Raw genomic sequence first — 21,034 nt, 5'->3', positions numbered from 1 at the left:
GCAGAAGGTACAAGGGGAAAGTTTCTGGACAGCACTCAGGAATGCTAAAGAAAGGGAACACACAGTTTAGCTGGAATGAGGGCTCATGAAGAAGAAAGAAATGGCCTTGGAAGAGCGCAGGGGAGCCAATTAGAAGGAAACTCAGATCTGGAGCAACTTCTTAGAATGATGGCGTTGGGTGTCAGCCTGCTGGGTGGTGGATCTTGGTCCTTGCAAGGCTCTTCCCATGGCTGTCCTTTAATGATTCCCTCACTTGGACAAGGATGCAGTCCCAGAAAAACCTCTGGAGATTTGCAGGTGTCATGTGAATGGACAGCCACCCAGTAGTGCCTAAAGCAGATGCTAAATTCAGATCAAGATTGGCATCCATCTTTAAAGGAGCAAGTGAGTTTCCCTCAAGTCAGTGCAAAATGTTCATCCACCCAGAGTCCATCACTAATATTGTACCCTGATTGTTTTATCACATGCCTACTCATCTATTCACCCATCGATACCTCTTATGTTGGGTGCATTTCAAAGTAAGTTTGCAGACATCAGTATATTTCCTCCTAAACATGTTGGCACGTGCCATTAACTAGAGTCCAATAATTGTTTATGGTTGTATTTTTCTTTTGAAGTAAAATTAACAGGTAATATTTAAATATAAATTATATTTTATATTTTATATATAATTTATAAATTATATTTAAGTATAAATTTTAGGTGTACCATTCCACGAGTTTTGACAGATGCAGACACCTTTGTAACTTCCATCCTTAATCAAAATAAGGAACATGACCATCACCCCCCAAAATTTCCTCATCTCCCTTCTCAGCCAATTATGACCACTCCCCCAAACTCAGGCTCTCACTAGAGGCAGCTGCTACTCTGATTCTCCCCCACCATGGATTAGTTTTAAAAAACCTTATGAAAATGGAATCAGAACATACTCTTTCGTGTAAATATGTTTTTATTCAGTGTAATTCTTCTGAAATTCATCTCTGCTATTGTGTGTTTACTTCTCCTAATGGCTGAATAGAATTCCATTGAATGGGCATACCACAATTCATGCATCTGTTTAACTGATGAACACCTGAGCTGTTTCTAGCTTGAAGCTGCATTTCACAAGACTGTCTTGGCACATCTTTGAGGCAAACCCACCCTGTGCATAAGGTTATACTTCATCTCCTTTAAAGGGATATAAAATGCAGGTGGCAAGATACAGAAAACACATTTTCTTATGACATAGTTGATGGTGACATTTTTATTACCAGGCGCCCTGTTGGGTGACATTCCTCTTAACAGAAATTTTCTTTCCACTCATTAGACTGCTAAAGCAAATAAAATTGCTCCGTAAATGAAGGACTGTTGTTCTTTGCAGTGCTTTCTTGCTTCTGACCACGTCTTTTTGCCATAAACATTGCTCAAGTTCAACAGCCCTGTTCTGTGACCACTCTGAAAGTGGAGGAGAAACTGACATAGCCTTTTATGTTTTCTCTTTCAGGTTTTTATGGGGTGTAAGATGTGTGCCTTCTTGGAAGATGATGTTTCCATCTTTCAACCATTTGGCTAGGGAAGGTGACTGTCTTACAAATAAAATTAATTGCTGGGTGAGGGAAATTGAAAGTGAGTAATAAAGAATGTCCTGGTCACTGTGGGGGCCTTAGACAACTGTGTGGGGTCAGACCACCCCCGGTGATGTGTTTGAGAGAGTAGCCATCTAAGCTTTAGTTCTTGAACCAGCTCTGGCTTCTGAAGGAGGCATGGGACAACCCAAATCCAGGAAGGAAAAAAACTCACATAACCTTTTTATTTCCGTTTGTCTTTCTTCTCCTACTTTAAATTCTCCTGCTCATCTTTAAATTAAGAAAGAGAGGAATGTGTAGTATTATAAGCAAACTGAGCCTTTTAAACTCAGGTTTAGGGGCCCTGACAAAGGCTCAAGGGACACAGGGCTGGAGTTCTTACAGACCTTGCTGCTAAATCCAGGCAAGTCTGATTCAGATGACAGAGCAAAGATGTGTGGATGTGGGTTTCCAATGTTTTCAGGTGGCAAGTGAGGTACCACAATTACATCCAGCCAAGAAATTGTCTTTGAGGGGCACCTGGGTTAAAGCCTCTGCCTTCGGCTCAGGTCATGATACCAGAATCCTGAGATCGAGCCCCACATGCGGCTCTCTGCTCCATGGGGAGCCTGCTTCCTCCTCTCTCTCTCTCTGCCTGCCTTTTTGCCTACTTGTGATCTCTCTCTCTGTCAAATAAATAAATAAAATCTTTAAGAAAGAAAAGAAAAGAAAAGAAAAGAAAAGAAAAGAAAAGAAAAGAAAAGAAATCCTCTTTGAAGGGTTATAACATCGACATCGTCTTTGTCATTCATTTGCCCCAGGAATCAGCAGATGGTCTTGCAGTTTTAAGTGTGAAAGTTAAGAAACTTAATGAAATTCAAGAATGACTTTTTTAAATGATATTTTAAAGAAGAAACAGAGGTTAGGTCAGAAAGAGATGAATGGTGCTTTTCATTCATGTCACTTAATAGCCCCTGAAGGTTTCATAAAACACAGTCCAAATGCTATATTTGCCATATTTGACCTGTGTCCTAAATCAGAAGTGTTAGGACAATGGTGTCATTTAGGCAAAATGATTTTTTTTCCTTGGTTTTATTGTCAATCCTTTATTATCTTTGGATCTACAGCCTCAGTCTGGTGGGCTCCATCACAAGTCCCCTGTTGGGACTTGCAATCACAAGTCCCTTAATGGAAGAGGAAGACAGAAGAGCCCGAGAATGAGCTATGACAACAAAAGCAGAGGTCAGAGAGAGAGAGAGGTTGGCAGGTGCTCCTCTGTTGGCTTTGAAGATGGAGTGGACCATCGGACAGGAAATATAGGCAATCTCTAAAATGTGGGACGTTCTCTCCTAGATTCTCTAGAAGGAACACACTACTAACTCCTTGATTTTGAACTTCTCACCTTGAAAGCCATAAACATAATAGATACGTGTTGTTTTAAACCACTAATCTCTGGTAGTTGGCTACAGCAGGAATAGGAAACAAACATACTCACATACTAAGCTACTCACCACAAATTATAGATATTTCCAAGTTTTTTAAAAATGTAACTTTGTTCTAGAATGTAGTAGTGACAGAGTGTTCACTGAAGAGTGATTAATAAAAGTGCATGAAATGTAGTGTCTGAATTAGTACCTGTCTGCAGGGCAGTGACCTTTGTTCCCATTTGACAACCTTGTATGAGGTAATTCATGGTACCAAAGAACCTGTGTAGCAGACCACACTGAGCCAGTTAAATAATCAAAGGTGAGAAGGGCTTGTTTCTGCCTTTGATGTGGGGAGTTCAGAATACAGAGGAGTGTAAAGAATAGACTCACAACTTGAGGGAAATAACATGGAGGATTCCAAGTGCCCAATGGGGATCAGCCTCAGCAAAGCCAATTCAATATTTGTGGTTCTATCTGGGAGCCACGGGGAAGATTTATGGCCTTGAACTTGGAGAATGGAGCAGTGTTTCCCTCTGCAGTTCAAAGCTTCTAGTCATTTTAATTTGTCTTCCTTTCTCCAAATTCTTAAACACTCTTGTTTCTTCTTTCTCCCTCTTCCTTTACCCACCAGGGTTTCACAACAGTGATAAATACATCTATAATGGGGTAAAAATTAGAGGTAGGGCCCCATCCCTACCATTGCCCCTTATTATAGTTCCACTTTAGTGTTGGGTTTTTATCTTTTTATCTGGATATCTTCTTTGAATTAGGGAAAACTCTTGTGAGCAAGGTCTGCATCCTCTGGGATTTTTTATTTTTTAATGTTTAAGGCAGGGATCAGCCAGCTATGACCTGCAGACCCAATCTGGTCTGCTGCCTATTTTTTAAGGCCCATGAGTGAAAAATGGTTTTTACATGTTTTGTAGTTAGGAAAAAATCAAAAGAACGAAAATTTTTCATGGCATGAGAACATTGTAAAAGAAAATTCAGAGTCTGCAAATAAAGTTTTATTGGGACAGAGCACTTTTATTCACCCTACAATGGCAGAGACCAAATGGCCTACAAAACCTAAAATATTGACTATCTTCCCCCTTCGTTAACCTCTGGCTTAAGACATTATCTAATGAATATATAGAAGATACTATTAAATGATGACATTCAACTAAAAATAGGGGTCAGGCCTTGAAGTTTAGAGAAATCAGATCAGATAAATGACAATCCAGGAAGCTATACTTGAACTTATTTAGATTTGTACCAGCTAGGCCTGTGGGGGGCTGCCTGTAACAGAAATCCAATTATAGTGGTGGAACCAGATGAGGATTAATTTATCTCCCCAAAAAGATGTACAAAGGTTGATAGTCCATGGATGAGACTATGAATTCTTAATGCTTTCAGTATCTTGGATGCCTTCAGTCTTTTTTCTTTTATCCCAATGCATGACTGTCAGCCTCATAACCACGATACCTGCTGTATCTTCTGTCTCTCTGGCAAAATTCTACAAATTCCAACTTGCTTGGCTTAGAAGCATATCCCTACTACCTCATTAGAATAAGACTTGGGATAAATGTGCCCCTGGAGCCAAGAACTGGGTTTGAAGTTTCCAGGGATGTGTTGGCAGAGCCAGAACCCAGAGTGGAAAGCCTAGGGAAGGAGATGGGGATGGTGAGGATAAGATCAAAGTGTTGGAGACCACTTCATTTGTCTCACGTGCCACAAGCCAGTGGTTCTCATGCATGTGCATCACAATCCCCAGGAATCCATGCTCAAACCCAGATGGCTTAACTCTTGGAGTTTCTGTTTCAGGAGGCCTGGGCTGCACCCAGAATCTGATTTTCTGACAAGTCACTAGGTGATGAGAGGTCTTTACAGAGCAAAGACATGACTGATGCTGATGGTCTTGAGAGTGCCTTTCCACACCTTTAGGGGGATCACTGAAACTCTAACAGAGGGCAAGGGAAGGAGCCTCTCATCTCAGTGAGGCCATTCAGTTACCCTGCTGGCTCCTCCTGGGGCACAAACATGCTAGGGGACTTTGTGTGTAGCAAAACCCCAGGACCTTATCAAATGATGATTCTGATTCAGAAGGCAGAGGATGGAGTCAGAGAGGCTGTATTCTAACAAGCCTATACCTGATAATGCTGGTCTGGGGATGACACATGGAGGGACAAGACTGCGGTCACCTTGGTTGGCAGATTCTCTCCTCTTCCTCAGCAGGGTCACCTTGTTTCCAACCCAAGCTGCTGCTCACTATGCTAGAGAAAGCAGTGCCCAAGTATTTTGGGGTAGGATGTCCATATCTTCGTCAATTCTACTGAGGCTGGGGGACTAACTTACTTGAATGATGTTCTCAACTGCTTGGAAAGCCAGTGGGCCAGAAATGGAAATGTCAGCAAACCCTTTTTGAGAATTAGTAAGCCAAATTTTTTTTATCATTATTTTCTCCAGATTCAGAGATTGCTTAATTCTCAACAGAAAAAGCAACTTTTAGATTGCAAGATAAAATATGAAAATGATGGCCAAGCTCAAGACCACAGGAAAAGAGCAGAAAGGGCACACACTGAGAAAATAGAGCTACAGAATGTCTCTGTGGCATATTTCAAGTTCTAAACTTACTTTCTTTTTCAGCTGTGTGCATTTATCTGCTTGCCATAGAACCAGCTGGAGTTTTAAATTTGCACCATGAATAATGCTGCCAGAATTCTCCCTTACATCTGTTGGCTCCAAGGTTCTCCAGTGGCCAGCTGGTCACCAGAAGTGATCATAAAAGTACAACCAGTTCCAAGGAAAAACATTTTTCTCTATTGCCTATGGGGAGAGACAAGTAGGCATCCCATAATTCCCCTCTATGGAGAACACTTTAAGAGACTCTGGAAAGACAAAGTTTGCCAAATATCCCAATAGTCCCTTCCAAAGCAGAAGAGATCCCAAAGACGAGTCGTTGCCAGTGCTTCTCTGAAATCTGGCTTCAGAATGATTCTCAGTCCAGAAAGTATTCCCAATGATTTTGGTGTGGACTGAATGGCTCCCTTTCTCTCCATGGGTGGGCTAGCTCTCAATGCAGCTGAGTGGGATCTGAGCATGAGGGTGAGCAGGAGATGAAGTTCCCTCAATGAGGAGCCACTCCCATACCTCTCTCCTAAAAGCTTTATAAAGCCTCAGGCACCCATAGGCCTGTGGATAGAAGTGGAATTTCTGAATGACAGTCTCAAATGTTGGCCACCCCGACCCCAGAGTAAAGCTCCCTCCTTATAGCTGCTCTCTGTGATTCCTTCACTCCCCAGAGGGTCTGCTTTCTCAAGTTCAAGATGTTTCCAGTCAAATCACCCGAAGTGTCAAACCGTCCTGCAGGACTGCAGCCACCAAAGATCTGCAGCAGCTAGTCTGCAACCCTGATTGACCAGATGTTGATGGAAATTAGCCATCTGCCTGCGCGAGCATCTGTGAGTTACTGAAAGAACTAGGTCTGTATTATTCAATAGCAACCTGACAAGGTAATGAGGGAGGGGAGGTTTAAATATTGATTGCTTGCATCAATAAATTTGGGGAAGATTTGTTACATAGCAGTAGATAGCTGGTTGTGTTGGACACCCCTGTGCTCACTCATGCTACAACAGCAGCGCGGAGTAGTTCCAATAGAGACCAAAGGTCCAGCAAAGCCTGAAGCATTTGCTACCTGGCCTTTCACAGAGAAAGTTTGCCCTCCTCCTGCATCCACAGAATTCTTCCCATACCTGGTCTTAACTGTTGCTCTGACTGTCTCCCCTTCCACAACTCAAACCAAGAAGCCACAAGGTGTCACAACTAAATAGTAAATTGGTAATTATATTGCCACTGAGTTGGGACAGGGCTCTACTACATGATCTGATTGAATCCCTCTGATAAAAATCTGTTCACTTGTGAAATGTGTTTGGGGAAATGTATGCATGAGCTCTGGGGTGCAGAAATCCAAGTTCTTCCTGAGTCCACAAGAGCAGCTCTCCTGTGATGCTGAGGAAGACATCCACATTAAATGCTTCAAAAGCAGTGAGCTAAAAGTGACCCAAAATACATTCTATTTTGCATGAAACTTCAAAATATAGGTGGTATATTACTTACCAAATTACTTTCAAAGTCACTAGCTTTCAATTCCTAAAAAATAATTTAACCTTCTTTATAAAGAATTAGAACCCATTAGTTATAAAATACGTATTTGCTGTTGAAAGTGTGGGGTAAGTTGGAAATCATCCGTTATGCTTCAACACAGATAATTTTATTAAATAGACATATATAAGCTACCTATTATATGATATGTAGGTTTTTTTTCCTAAATAAGGTAGATCATCTATTTTTACAGCTTTCCATCCAAAGGATGTATCACTTATAATTCATTAACTATCCTTCATATGCTAACAAAATATTCAGGTATCTCATTCTCAAAAAGATTATATGCAGTTAGTGTTATGACAGTTAAGTGTTTTTGTTGCTGAATTTCTTACATCCGATACATTTAAAGATATTAAAATACAATTTTGTTATAAAACATAAACAAAAATATAAGTCCTCTTTTCTGATTTTCATAGCTAAGTAAGGTATGTTCTCTACACATGTTTCACTTTTCAGCCTCTCATCCCGCATGCAGTTGAGCCAAGAACATATCCCACAGGAAATGTCTGCCAGACGTCAAAGCATATTTGACGTTTTTCAAATAACGTTTTTGAATTTCTTGGCTCTCTTGTGAGAAGTGTCTTCAAGGACAGAGCATTCCTTTCAAATATGTATTGTATTTTCAGTAAAAACAAAATATGCTATGAATAAATATTATATAAAAAAATAAAGGAAGAGTCTAAAATAGCATAAGTACACCTTGACAAAACAGTTCCAGAGGCTTCTATCTGACTAACTGAGATAGTTCTGTATTCTTTTAACTCAGTAGTTTGTAATTCAGGGGTTCCATGAATTTAATGGGAAAAAAAAAGTTACACCCTTTTTTTCACTAAACTCTACATGGAACTTAGCATATCCCAACATTATTGAACAAGAAATATCAGCACTGAATTCACAGATAGTTCTCACCACAGTGTAGTTATTACAGATCTCTCAACAGCTGGTCTGCCTTGGTCATCACTTTATGGTATTAAGTGATGCACCACCAAGTGTTGTGATTTTAAATTCCATAAAGAGGCATTTATATATGATACAACATATTTGCTTCTTTTTGACATTCTCCAACTGTATTTCAATATGATTGGTGTCCTTTGTAATTCTGTGTATTTTGTCACGTGTGTTTATTCAAAACGTTATCCTGAGAAAGGGTCGATAGGCTTCTTTGCTCAACTGCAGAATGGTCCATGGCACAAATGTCCGCTCCCTCTTACTCACCGTCTGTGGCCCAAGCAGAGATCACCACATACAGCCAGACCAAGGTTGCTGAAGGTGATACTGCCCAGCTGGTGTGTCTTGCTGTTTTCCTGTGTTCCTCTCTTCTCAAAAAATACTTCTTGAGAGGACACTTGAGTGAGAAGACCAATGTGACGGCCCATGGATCCATCAGACACAAAATCCTCTCCAGTACCAATGTGGGCCACACTGGACAACCAACCTGAAGCAGGTCACCAATCGTCTGTGAGCTGCCTTTGGCTTATGGGAAGATGCGTCAAGATGACAGATGCAGAGCTCTGTTTAAAGGTCTAGACAGTTATTGGTACCATTTGTCACCTCAAATGATAAAATCTTCAGTGGTGGGAAAAAGCTCAGAGGTGCATTTGGTGACTCCCATGCTTGAGGAACTGGGGGGACATTTTCTTATTTTCTTAGTAGCTTGATTGGGAATATAATCCACAGGTCTCACAATTCACTTATTTAAAGTGAACAGATAGTTTTCCAAGAGCTTTTAGTGTATTTACAGAGTTGTGCAACCATTAACAAATTAATTTTAAAACAACTTCATTACCCCAGAAGAAACCCACACTCATTAGCATACCCCAATTCCCCACACACCCACCTACTCTCAATCTCTAGGAAACCAGCAATCTACTTTTGGTCTCTTGAGATTCATCTATGCTGCACATTTCCTGGAAATGAAATCACACAGTATGTGGCCTTTTGTGACTAGCTCTTTCATTTAGCATAATGTTTTCAAGATTCACCTATGTGGTGGCACAAATCAATATATCATGTCTTTTTATTTATTTTAATGAATAATATTCCATGGTATGGATATATCTGAATTCCTTCTACTCTTTAGCTATTATGTATAATGCTCTTGTGAACATTTGTGTACAGGTTTTTGTGTGGACACATTCTAATTTTTCCTGAGTATATGCCTAGGAGTAGAATTACTGGATCATATGGTAACTTATGTTTAACATTTTGTGTAACTACCAAGCTGCTTTCCAAAGATGCTACACCACCATAGAAATCCACCAGCGGTGTAGAAAAATCCCATTTATTCCACATCCTTGTCAACACTCATTGTATCCTGTCTTTCTGATTCTAGCTGCTCTAGTATCAGTGAAATAGCATCTCACTGTGGTTCTGATTTTCATTTCCCTGATGCCCAGTGGTGTTGAGCATGTTTTCATGTCCTTGTTGGCCATTAATATTTATTCAGATCACTTGCCTATATTTTAATTGGATTAGTATTTTTATTACTGACTTGTAGTAGTTCTTTACATATTCTAGAGATAAGTCCTGTATCATATAAATAATTTGCAAATATTTTTCCCATTCTCCCATTCTGTGTGTGTGTCTTTTCACTTTGAAGCACAGACATTTTTAATGTCGATAATATGCAATTTCTGTGTTTTCTTTTGTTGCTTCTGCCATTGGCATATTGCTAAGAAATCATTGACTAATCTAAGGTCATGAAAATTTACACCTATGTTTTCTATTAAGATTTTTCTAATTTTAGCTCTTACATATAGAGCTTTTATCGACTTTTAGTTAATTTTTGAAAGGAAATGAAGTAGGAGTCTGACCCTATTTCATGTGGTGATCCAGTTATCCCATCACCATTTGTTGAAGAGAATGTTCTTTCCCACATTTAACTGCCTTGGCACCCTGTGAAAATTAACTGACCATAAATGTGAGGGTTCTTTCTGGACTCTCCATTTTATGCCTGTCCATTTGCCAGTATCACACTCTTCTAATTACTGTACATCTGTGGTAAATTTTGAAATCAAGAAGCATGAATCTTCCTGTTTTGTTTCTCTTTTCCAAGATTGTTTTAGTTATTTAGAAATAACTAAATATTTATTTAGATAAATACATATTTAATTTTTATTTAAAATTAATTTTTAAATTTAATTAAAAATTAATTAATGTAATTTTTATTTAAAAATTAAATTTTAATTACTTTAAAATTAATTTTTATTTAATAAATAATTAAATTATTTTAATTTAAATAAATTAAATTTATTTAATTTATTAAATAAATTGCACTGAATTATGATCCATTTTGGGAGCATTGATTGATGTCTGTCTTAACCATGTTAAGTCTTCTGATTCATAAATATAGGATGGATTTTCATTTATTTAGGTCTTAAACATTTTTTTTCCAACATTGCTTTGTAGTTTCCAGAGTACAACTGACCCTTGGAACAATACAGGTTTGAACTACACAGGTCCACCTATATGAGGATGGTGTGTGTGTTACAGTGTGTGTTTGTGTGTGATAAATACAGGGCAGGACTGTAAATGTATCTTCCTTATGATTTTCTTATAACTTTTCTCCAGCTTACTTTATTATAAGAATAGAGTATATATTATAAGTGACATATACAATACGTGTTAATGACTATGTCATTGGTAAGACTTATAGCTGACCATAAGTTATCAGCAGTTAAGATTTTGGGCATTAAAAAACTCTATGCAAAAATTTGCCCATATCAGGGGGTAGTGCTCCAACCCTTTCATTGTCCAAGGGTCGATTGTATACATGTTGCACTACTTTTGTTAAATTGACTCCTAAGTATTTTATTCTTTTTGACACTGTTGTAAATAGAATTGCTTTCTTGACATCATTTTTGGTTTATGCATTGTTACCATTTGGGATTATAGTTGATTTTTGTATATTGATGTTGTATCCTGCAACCACTAAACTCATTTATTAGTTCTTACAGTTTTTAGATGTTTTCCTTAGGATTTTCCATGTACAGACATGATAACATCATTAATGAATAGAGATAATTTTATTCTTTTTTTTTTCTTCTAATCTGGATGCCTTTCATTTCATTTCCATGCTTAACTGTTCTGGTGAGACTCTCCAGAACATTTGAGTGGCAGTGGCAAGAGGAGATATCTTTGTTTGACTTCTGATTTTAGGAGGAAGGTTTTAAGTCTTTCACAGTAAGTATATCAGCTGTGGGTTTTTTGCAGATGCAACATATTTCCTTTTACAAAACAATGAACCAATAAAGGATTGTAAATTTTTACCTTGCTTCTGGAAGAAAGCTTACATTTCTGGGTGAGAGCCAAATTTAGTAGACTATTTGTTCTGCCCCACTGACATACTGCTGTTTGTTGAGTAACATTTGCTTATCAGGCATTTCTTTTCCGTGCTTAGATTCATATATTGCTGCATGGCCACAAACTTAATTTTTATGTCTGCACTTTAGTATTATATGGCTTATAAATATTTTTAATTTTATAACTTATTTCTTCCTAATATCTCAATGATTATAATTAAAATCAAGGTTAAAAATAATACTCATGTGTTTATTAATCAAGTACTAGTAAGGGTCATATAATTTTAACACTCCTGTTAATGTTTCCCTTATAGGTTCTGACTTTGGTTTTGATAACCATTACCTTGAAAATAACTGTTGTGAAACAATATCTTTTGAATCTAAGAAGGGGACACTCATGTGTCCCCACCAATGGCTTCCTCGAGGTGACATTATCTGACTATCTGTGTAGATTAGCACCATCTAATAGAAACTTTGCTAATGATCAAATGTTCTGTCTTCATACTGACCAATCCAGTAGATATTAGTCTATTGTGCACTTGACATGTGACTAATAAGACTGAGGGACTTAATTTTTAACTTTAATTTTAATGAGTTTAAGTTTAAATAATCACGGGAGAGCAGTGCCTGTCCTATTGGACAGTGTATGCAGCTTTCATCTACCTCATTCCCATGTGCTTCCCAAAGCAGTTTCCACCCAAGGGGCCTGGAACTTTCTTCACCAACACAAATTAGTAGTCAGTCATCTTTCTCCATGATCTCCATGTCCTTAGCACTTGGAATTATGCATTCTGATAGATGACTTTTCAGCAAGTGCTCATGTTGGAACTAGAAACTTCTTTTTAAGTCTTTTAAGAAAAAAGCTGCCTCCCACACTTGAAACAAATCTTTGAGAAGGTATGTCTGGGGCAACACATTTCCCTAGGGTCCCCTTTTGCATCTGGACTCCTCTTTATTTCTGTGTTCACAACATCCACCAGCAGTAACAACTGTACTTGTTGAATAGCTGCTGTGTTACAAGAAAGGTTAACAGTCCCTCTGTGTAAATTGTCTAATTTCCACAACAAACCCATAAATTAGATAACATATCTCCAATTTTGGGGGGAGAAAACCAGAGATTTAAGTAACTTAGCCAAACTCTAGCAACTGGCAAATGGCAAAATCAGGGCTCTGATATATTGCACATTCTAATTCTCTCATCCTAAAGTGAGCTGGAGAATCTTAGTTTCACCATTGACTAGCTGTGTGGCCTTGGAAAGTCACTTATTCTGCCTGACCTTCATCTTTTTCCACATCTGGAAAAAGAGAAATTAACAATGGATGCCTCCAGGGCAGACAAGGAGTTAGCCTGAGGTTTTATGAGAGCCCTCCAGGTGCATAGGGGCCCAGTGCTTGCTTCCTGGGCTATCCGTCCTGGCATGTGAACTTATTTTTATCCTTGATTTTTTTTCCATGATTGTTTATTGTTATTATCAGTAAAAATGCTTAGCTGAACTGAATTTTACCCAGTAGACATTTAGTGAGTCTCTACTATGGTCACAAATCATGCTGGTGTTGAACACAATCAGTGGCTGAGTTCAAATTCTAGAAAGCAGAGTGTTTCCTTTTCTAACTAAAATTTGTCAAAAGTTTACCACAGTTTACCAATTCTAAATGCTTTACATGCATAACTCACGCAATTCTCATTGTAACACTTTGTAGCAGTGACTATTAGTATTCAAATATTCTAATCCTCATCACACAGTTAAGGAAAATGAGGAACAGAAAGGCTGAGCTACTTGTCATATGTGACATATGTGATAATTTATAAACATTGGAGCTGGGGGCTTAAAGCAAGCCAAGCTGGCTGCAAAGCCCCCACTCCTAACCCTGAGGCACTGAGGTCCCCCATCCTTATGTTTGCCAGTTACCCTGAGAAAGTCATTCCAGAGCCAGGGCACGAAGGAACACCCCCAAGAGGTGCTCAAACAACCCTGAGCACTGTCTGCAAACAAAACATGCTGTAGGCTGGATGTCTAAGAGTTATGCTCCATGCCCAGGAACCTAGATTGTAAGTCTAGGAAGGAGCATGATTAAAAAGTATACAATTACTTGTAAAGCAAAAGAGGTGTAAGTGCTAAGTTGCTGATAGAAAGTCCTACGCACTTCACACAGAGATCAGTTTTGGTTTGGTTACTCAGAAACACGTGTGATGGGGCAGTGTGTCACAAGTGCCTTAAAGGAAGGGTCAGATTTCAGCGGATGGAGAAGAGGCAGCAACGAGAACTTTACTGGTAGACAAAAAGACAGGAGCCATGGGGTGGCAGTGAGGCACAGTGAGACGTTTCTCTGCCGGTCAGCAGGGGCCCCTCTTGCTGGGCCCTTCAGCATCTGTAGGAACAAGTGAATTTGAAAAAGGTGGGTTGCAAAGAGGTATAGGCCATGGGCAGAACTGTGAGGACTGGCCACCCTCATGGGGGAAGAAGGGCAGATGGGCCACCCCTCTGGCAAGTAGAGGAGAGGAGGAGCAGGAAGGTAGGTGTCTCAGAAGCTGTGGGATGAAGAGAACCTGAAATAGCCAGAGATCAAGAGTGCACACAACATAGAGACATCAAGAAAAAGAGATACCAAAAATGAGTTTTTGGCTTCAGTATTTAGGACATGATGGGTGTTCCTCAAGGGAGGCGTTGCAATGAAACAGCAAAATGGGCCTGGGCTGGTGAGCCCTCAGTAAGGGCAGCAGGGCCAGGGGCCAGCCAATGGAAAGGGAGCTACTAGTATCAATCCCATGGAGACATAGGTAGTAGCCAATCCCCCTAAGCAGAAGGTCCAGAGAGGAACGGAGGTAGTTTAAAATATGCAAAAAAGCCTCAAAGTAATGGCCCAAGGAGACCCAAATAGGGCACTCTACTAAAGATGGCCATGCTGAATCATCTAGAACCCATCCAAGAAGTGAACCAGCCTGGTGTGGGGGCAAGACTTGATTCTTGAATATCCCTCAAACTCCTTTGAGGGCTGGCAGGCTTGAAAATTTTAGTCAAGTTTGAGGAAAAGGTGTAACAGGTCCTGTCCTCTCTCTTGCCTCACACATACAGGCATTGCTCTCATTTTCTGAAATCTTTCAGGGACTATCTATCTGTCCGGGAAGGCCAAAGGGCCAGCTGCACCTGAGGCAGCCCTGCTCCAGCTCCAGCCTCCGTGGGTGGGCTGTGCATGTGAGTCAAGACCCAGGCTCAGCACAGGCAGCCGCTGGGACGTCAGACCAGATTCTGCCTGCTCCCACCAGCAGACAACCCCACTCTTCAAAACTGCTGGTCTTTCCTTCTCTCCCCAGAGGTGCAGAGGCACCCATTCCAGGGTTCCTCAGACCTTAGTTTCCATGCTGCGCTCCCCCACCTAGCTTTCAGGAGGCAGTAGTTGTCCTTGTTGGAGCTCCCGCGCTCCACCCTGGGATAAGACGTTGGGAAATGCAGGAAAGGACCACTGTACCTCCTCCTTTTCACTCTTGGAGTGCCCACACCCCACACCTTTGGTCACTATCAGTAGAATGCCGGGAAGGGGTGAGTGGGCACGTGGTTGCCTTTCGCTTGTGAAGAGGCCACACTGCCCTTACAGGGTCTGCGCTCTGCTGGACCAAAGAGGCAAGACACCCAGCTGAAAGGTGGAATCCGCGAGGGGGTTCCCTGGAGAAAATTTTCTTGTCCCAGGGCAAGGGCCCTGCATTCCTCCACCCATTATTAAGCTTTTCAGCCCAAGTTTAGAGCTCTCCAACTTTGGGGGCTTTGTTTAGAGTTCAACAGCGCCGCCCTCTGGTGTTTGGTTGTGAGTGATCATAGCGGAGAGGTGGCATAGGATTAAAAAAAAAGTTTGTCCTTCCCTTATGTTCCCCCCCCCCCCTTATGTTTTGGACACCAAACACACACACACACACACACCACACACACATTCTTGGTAAGTGAATAAGCAGTAAAGGTCGCGAAAGTGACAGATTCCCATCTCCTCGTCGCAGCTGTCCCCACCCTGTCCGTCCGGAGGACCGCCCTTCTGCAACGCGAGTGGCATTACGTTGCACTTTTACATCACTCTGATCTCTCAGCCAAATGCAAAATTCCTTAACCGTCCCAAGCCAGATTCGCTTGGAGCCCGCGAGGGCTCCCGAGCGCCCCTTTCGGGGTGTGAGACGGCCTATCCCTCTGTGAAGCTGGATAAAAACAGACCGAACAGGCTAGCGCGCTCCGCAACACGCCCGCTCCTACAGGGCTCTGCAAAGAATTCGCCTCTTGCGACAAACCATAAGTGACTCTTAATCTCACAAAACAAACTGAGGGTTGCTGGGGGGAGGAGGGTTGGGAGAGAGTGGTGGGGTTATGGACATTGGGGAGGGTTTGTGCTATGGTGAGTGCTGTGAAGTGTGTAAACCTGGCGATTCACAGACCTGTACCCCTGGGGATAAAAATATATGTTTATTAAAAAATTAAAAAAAATTTAAAAAGTTCTTTTTTTAAAAAAGAATTCTTAAAAAAAAAAAAAAAAAAAAAAAAAAAGAATTCGCCTCATGCTCAGGGACCCGTGGGTCCCTGGTTGTGCGCGGAGCTCGCCAGTGTTAGGCCAGTTCTTCCCCCTTCCCCCATCATCGCGCCAGCCACACCCTCTGTCTTCTGGGGCCGAGCGCACCGTGTCTCCTGCTTTAGGCGCCAGGGCTCGGGGCGGGGTCCAGTTCTTTCACCAACACTGCTTCTTTGGGGGAAGCCCACGCCCTTGGCACCCCCTCCCCAAATTTTCCTCTTGTCGGGCACCTCCCCCTAGATCCAGGCCGGTCGTGGGCACTACCTCCCCGTAGCTCATTCAAAGCCCTCCTCTCTGGTCTCCACAGAGTTCCGCAATCCAGACTTCCCTTGAAATCGGTGGTAACATTCTTTTATAAGAAAAAGAAAGAGGACCGAGAGATTAAGAGGGGCTGCGTATTAAGCCCCCTTTACGACCGCGAGCCTGAGGGCCCTAGTGGCGGGGGAGGACATCGTCTTGCTGACAGAGGTACTGTCTTCCCGCGGCGCCTGCGCCTGGCTGTCCCGCCTGGGGACCTCCCAGCGCCCGGGGCTGGGTTTACTCATCCCGGCGAGGTGATCCCAGGCGCGAGGGCGGGCACAAGGCGCCCGGAGAACCCAGTAATCCGAGAATGCAGCATCAGCCCTTCCCACCAGGCACTTCCTTCCTTTTCCCGAACGTCCAGGAGGGAGGGCCGCGCACTTATAAACCCCCGCCCCGGCCGGCCGGCATGTCAGAGGCTGCTTCGCCAGCGCTGCGCGCCGTGGCTGGACACGTCTGGGCTGGGACCAACGCAAGCGGCTGTCGCCGGCGGCGCCCTGCGCTTCTCGGTTCCCTCGGAGCTCTGGCCCTGTCGCGGCGTTTGCGCTCTCCCCCGCGCCTGCCGTCGGCGTGCTGGGACAGCATGCTCCGGGTCCTGCTCCTCGGCGTGCTGGCCCCCGCCGGTCTGGGGCTCCCCACGTCCCCGGAGCCTCAGCCACGCGGCAGCCAGTGCGTCGAGCACGACTGCTTCGAGCTTTTCCGGGGCCCCGCGACCTTCTTCGCCGCCAGCCAGGCCTGCGAAGGGTTGGGGGGCCACCTGATGACTGTGCGCTCCTCAGTGGCGGCTGATGTCATCTCCTTGCTACTGAGCGGCGACAGCGGCGACAGCCCGCGCCTCTGGATCGGCCTGCAGCTCCCGCCCGGTTGCAGCGACCCAGGGCAACTCGGGCCCTTGCGCGGCTTCCAGTGGGTTACCGGCGACAACCGCACCAGCTACAGCAGGTGGGCGCGGTTGCACTTTGACCCAGCGCCTCTCTGCGGCCCCCTGTGCGTCGCAGTCTCGGAAGCTGGGGCCCTAGCACCCCGCGAGCCAGCCTGGGAGGAGCAGCAGTGCACTGCAGAAGCTGATGGTTTCCTCTGCGAGTTCCACTTTGCAGCCTCCTGCAAGCCCCTGCTCGTGGACTCTGGAGCCGTGGCGGCCGCCGGTGTAACGATCACCTATACCACCCCGTTCGGGGCCACTGGCGCGGACTTCCAGGCGCTACCCGCGGGTAGCTCTGCCTCTATAGCGCCCTTCGGAGTGGAGCTGGAGTGCGTGGCGCCGCCAGGAGAGGCCGAGGCGCACTGGGGCCGGGATGACCAGGGCGCCTGGGACTGCAGCGTCGAGAACGGCGGCTGCCAGGACACTTGCAACAGGAGCGCTGAGACGTCTCAGTGCTTCTGCCCGGCTGACGCCTACCTAGAGGCTGACGGGCGCTCCTGCGCCGCACAAGCGGATCACCCTTGCCACAAACTCTGCGAGCACTATTGCATTACCAACAGCTACGTGCCCGGCTCTTACTCGTGCATGTGCGAGACCGGCTACCAGCTGGCTGCTGACCAGCACGGGTGCGAGGACGTGGACGACTGTATCCAGGTGCCCAGTCCGTGCCCGCAGCGATGTGTTAATACGCGGGGCGCCTTCGAATGCCACTGCAACCCTGGCTTTGAGCTGGTGAACAACGACTGCGTGGAGTCAGTGGACCCGTGCTTAGGGAGCAAGTGCGAGTACCAGTGCCAGCCTGTGGGCCAGACAGACTATCGCTGCATCTGCGCTGAGGGCTTCGCACCCAGCCCTCACGACCCACAGAGGTGCCTAATGTTCTGTAACCAGACTGCATGCCCAGCAGACTGCGATCCCTACAGCCCAACTTCCTGCCAGTGCCCTGAAGGCTACATCCTGGACGACGGCTTCATGTGCACAGACATCGATGAGTGCGAAAATGGAGACTGCCCCGGGGCCTGCCGCAACCTCCCAGGCACCTACGAGTGCATCTGTGGGCCTGACTGTGACCCCACCGAGGTGAACACTGATGGTGATGGTGACGGCGGTTCTGGGGAGCCCCCGGTCAGCCCGACTCCCGGCGCCACCTTGAGCCCCTCACCTATAGGGCCCTTGCATTCTGGAGTGCTCATCGGCATCTCCATCGCCAGCCTGTCTCTGGTGGTGGCGCTTTTGGCGCTCTTGTGCCACCTGCGCAAGAAGCAAGGCACCACGAGGGCGGAGCTGGAGTATAAGTGTGGTTCCCCCACCAAAGAGGTGGTGCTCCAGCATGTGCGGACTGAGCAGATGCCTCAGAAACTCTGAGAGGCCTCTTTCCTGTCCCCTGCTGTGGGGTGGGCCTTCCCTCCCTCCTGTGTCTCTCCCCCTCCCCCAGCCTTACTCCCTGGGCACCTAATCCAAAGCACTTTAGCTGGCATCAGAACTGGAGAAGATTCTGTCCCCCTTCTTTTGCTGATTCCACACTTGGCTGGGGAGCAGGGGTTGGAAGGAGTATAGGCCCCAGCCACTTCCATGACATCAACACACGGCTAGGCAGAGATGGCAATTTATAGCGAAGATGCAGACTACAGAGTGTCCCAAGACCTCACCAAGGAGCACAGGATGGGGGAGCCTCCTTGGCTGGCTTGCAATCCTGTGGTCTTTGCGTCAGACTTGCAATCCTGTGGACTAGTGAGTGTAATCAAGGTGTGGATAATGACCAAGATATTTATTTTTTTTTAAGTATTTAGGATGATTTTTTTTTCCTTTGTGTTTCCTTCCCCCCCACCCGTATATGTTCAGTACCCGCTTTGTATCCCTCCTTTCTTCCCTCCCTTCTTCACTTCCCCTTCCCCTATCTGTATATTTATATATTTCTATTCTTCAGGTGGGAGTTAAACCATCTTGGTGGTTCCCAGGGCTCTCACATTGCTGAAGCCAAGCCCCTGTTCCCTTTGTTATTCCACCCAATTTTCCCCTCCCTGGAATTCAGCCAACCTACCCAGAGTCTCCCTACCTGGTCACCCTCCTTCTGTCTTTCCATGTCTACCTTGGCAAAATGTATGTATGAAGTAGAATCAAAAACACTACAGTCAAGGTTGGTTGGAATTTATTTGCTCTTGAACCAGGCTTGCTAATTTATCCTGAAATTTCAGGCTTCCAGAGTAATATCATTTTAACAAAAGTTAAGATGTAAGGGCATTCATTGAACTAATGTTGCCGGACTGTCGCAGAAATTCAACCCAAGGAGTTTTTTGTATTTTTATTTTTTAAACAATGAGCCTGGGTTTTATTGTCATTTTCGTTTGAACTGAAAGATCTATATTGTTGTTAAGCTTCTTATGCCAGTTTCTTGTTCCCATTATTATAACTGTTGTTGTTGTTATTACTGGTTATTTTTGACAACATTGAAAATGTTCTCATTATTGCTCTGGATTAAGAGGGAAATGAATTTCTTCCCACAAGAGTTTAAGAAAGTTCTAAGCTGCACAATTCATGCGTTACCATTTTGAATCTTACTCTTTTTGTAATGTGAGCTCCAAAACAAAACCAGTTCTGCTGGGTTTGGGGGGGGGGGTTGGGAATTGGGGGATGAAGCCTGGAGGTTGTCCAATTAGGGCCTCACCTTGATCAGGCCCTCCTCGGGAATTTCTTCCACTTTAAAGGAGCCTTCTAACCCTGGCCACTTAGAACACGATCCCTGGACAAGAAGGGAGAGCTGCTCCTGGCGGCTTGCTAGAAATGCAGAAGCTCCTGCTGCACAAGAATTCATATTTTAACAAGATCTGCAGGGGTCTGCCCAATATAGCTTGAGAAGAACTGTTTCAGACAGCTTTCAAATTTCTGGAATACATTAAATATAGATCAGTAATAAGCAGCAGGCCAAGTCCGGGCCTATATTCTCAAGAAACTGAGGAATTTTCAATTAATAGATTTGCTTTCTGATAGAAAAGACTAGGTACACACCTTTAGACATTGCTACACAGGGTTGTTGGTTCAACTAAGCTAGGAATGAATTGTGTTTCACTGTATGGGAAAAATGTATCATACAAGTGTATCTTTTGTAAAACAAAGGTTTTCCTCTATTTTGTAAACTCAGCACATTTGTACATAGTTATTTATTTATTGGAGATAAACTAGAACACAGGCAAAACTCTTGCTTATGACATCACATGTAGAAAATAAACAAATAACAAAGTGATCTTGAGTTTTGTGTCTGTTCACCTACCCTTCCCCAACCCCCTCATTTTATGTCATTAAACAGGGCTCACAAAAAAATGAAATGCTAGGAGGCACCTGGAAAGGCAGCTCTACACCCCGTCACTAACTCCATCTGCTCATGGCACCGTCTCTGACTTTCAGAGATCTTTCCAGAGAAGATTGTTTGCACTGTAGAAGGACTTCATGTTATGTCTGTGTGCACAAATATTTATGTTTCCTTCAGTAACCATAACAACTTCATACATAAGACTTGTGTCTATGTGTTTTGAAACACATTATAGGATTATTTGTTGGGGTGAGTTAAAGAAACAGTTCGTAGGGGCATTTCTAGAATCCCAGCTGTGTGTCCTTCCTGTGAATGGTCTGGCATTATCTGTCCTCTGAGATATCCAAATACAACAGTCACGAGGGGTCTCAGTCTGTGGCTCGAATTCAAAGAATCATTTCCACATACCAAGGTCTCATGCAGTATTAAATCATTCTGTTTTCTGTTGGAGATTAGAAATACTGTGTTTTGTAAGACACATATTTCCTGGGGCCCTTTTCCTTGGAGTGTGGCACTGCCTGAATTTTATATACAGTGCTCTGAAA

The 21,034-nt window shown here is 43.7% G+C and overlaps 2 protein-coding genes across 3 annotated transcripts in view; both read left to right on the top strand.

The window, feature by feature from the left end:
- Positions 1-10,150, top strand: part of CD93 (CD93 molecule) — a 36,126-nt gene extending 25,976 nt beyond the window's left edge. For both annotated transcript variants that reach the window (XM_059134212.1, XM_059134210.1), the window contains one exon: positions 6,253-10,150. In XM_059134212.1, coding sequence (XP_058990195.1) covers positions 6,253-6,364 — 112 coding nt within the window. In that variant the 3' untranslated portion in view covers positions 6,365-10,150. The remainder of the gene's footprint in view (positions 1-6,252) is intronic.
- Positions 10,151-16,500: 6,350 nt separating this feature from the next.
- THBD (thrombomodulin) lies at positions 16,501-20,423 on the top strand. Its single transcript, XM_059134209.1, has one exon. The coding sequence runs from the start codon at positions 16,571-16,573 to the stop codon at positions 18,545-18,547; it is 1,977 nt and encodes a 658-aa protein (XP_058990192.1). The 5' UTR covers positions 16,501-16,570; the 3' UTR covers positions 18,548-20,423.
- Positions 20,424-21,034: the final 611 nt, after the last annotated feature.

This window comes from Mustela lutreola, chromosome 9, assembly GCF_030435805.1.
Source record: "Mustela lutreola isolate mMusLut2 chromosome 9, mMusLut2.pri, whole genome shotgun sequence".
NCBI classification, from domain to species: Eukaryota; Metazoa; Chordata; class Mammalia; order Carnivora; family Mustelidae; genus Mustela; species Mustela lutreola.
Note: the sequence above shows the minus strand (reverse complement) of the source record. Positions and strands in the feature narration are given on the sequence as shown.

Excerpts from the sequence above, each read along its gene's own strand:
- THBD (XM_059134209.1), top strand. The coding sequence starts at position 16,571 with ATGCAGCATCAGCCCTTCCCACCAGGCACTTCCTTCCTTTTCCCGAAC.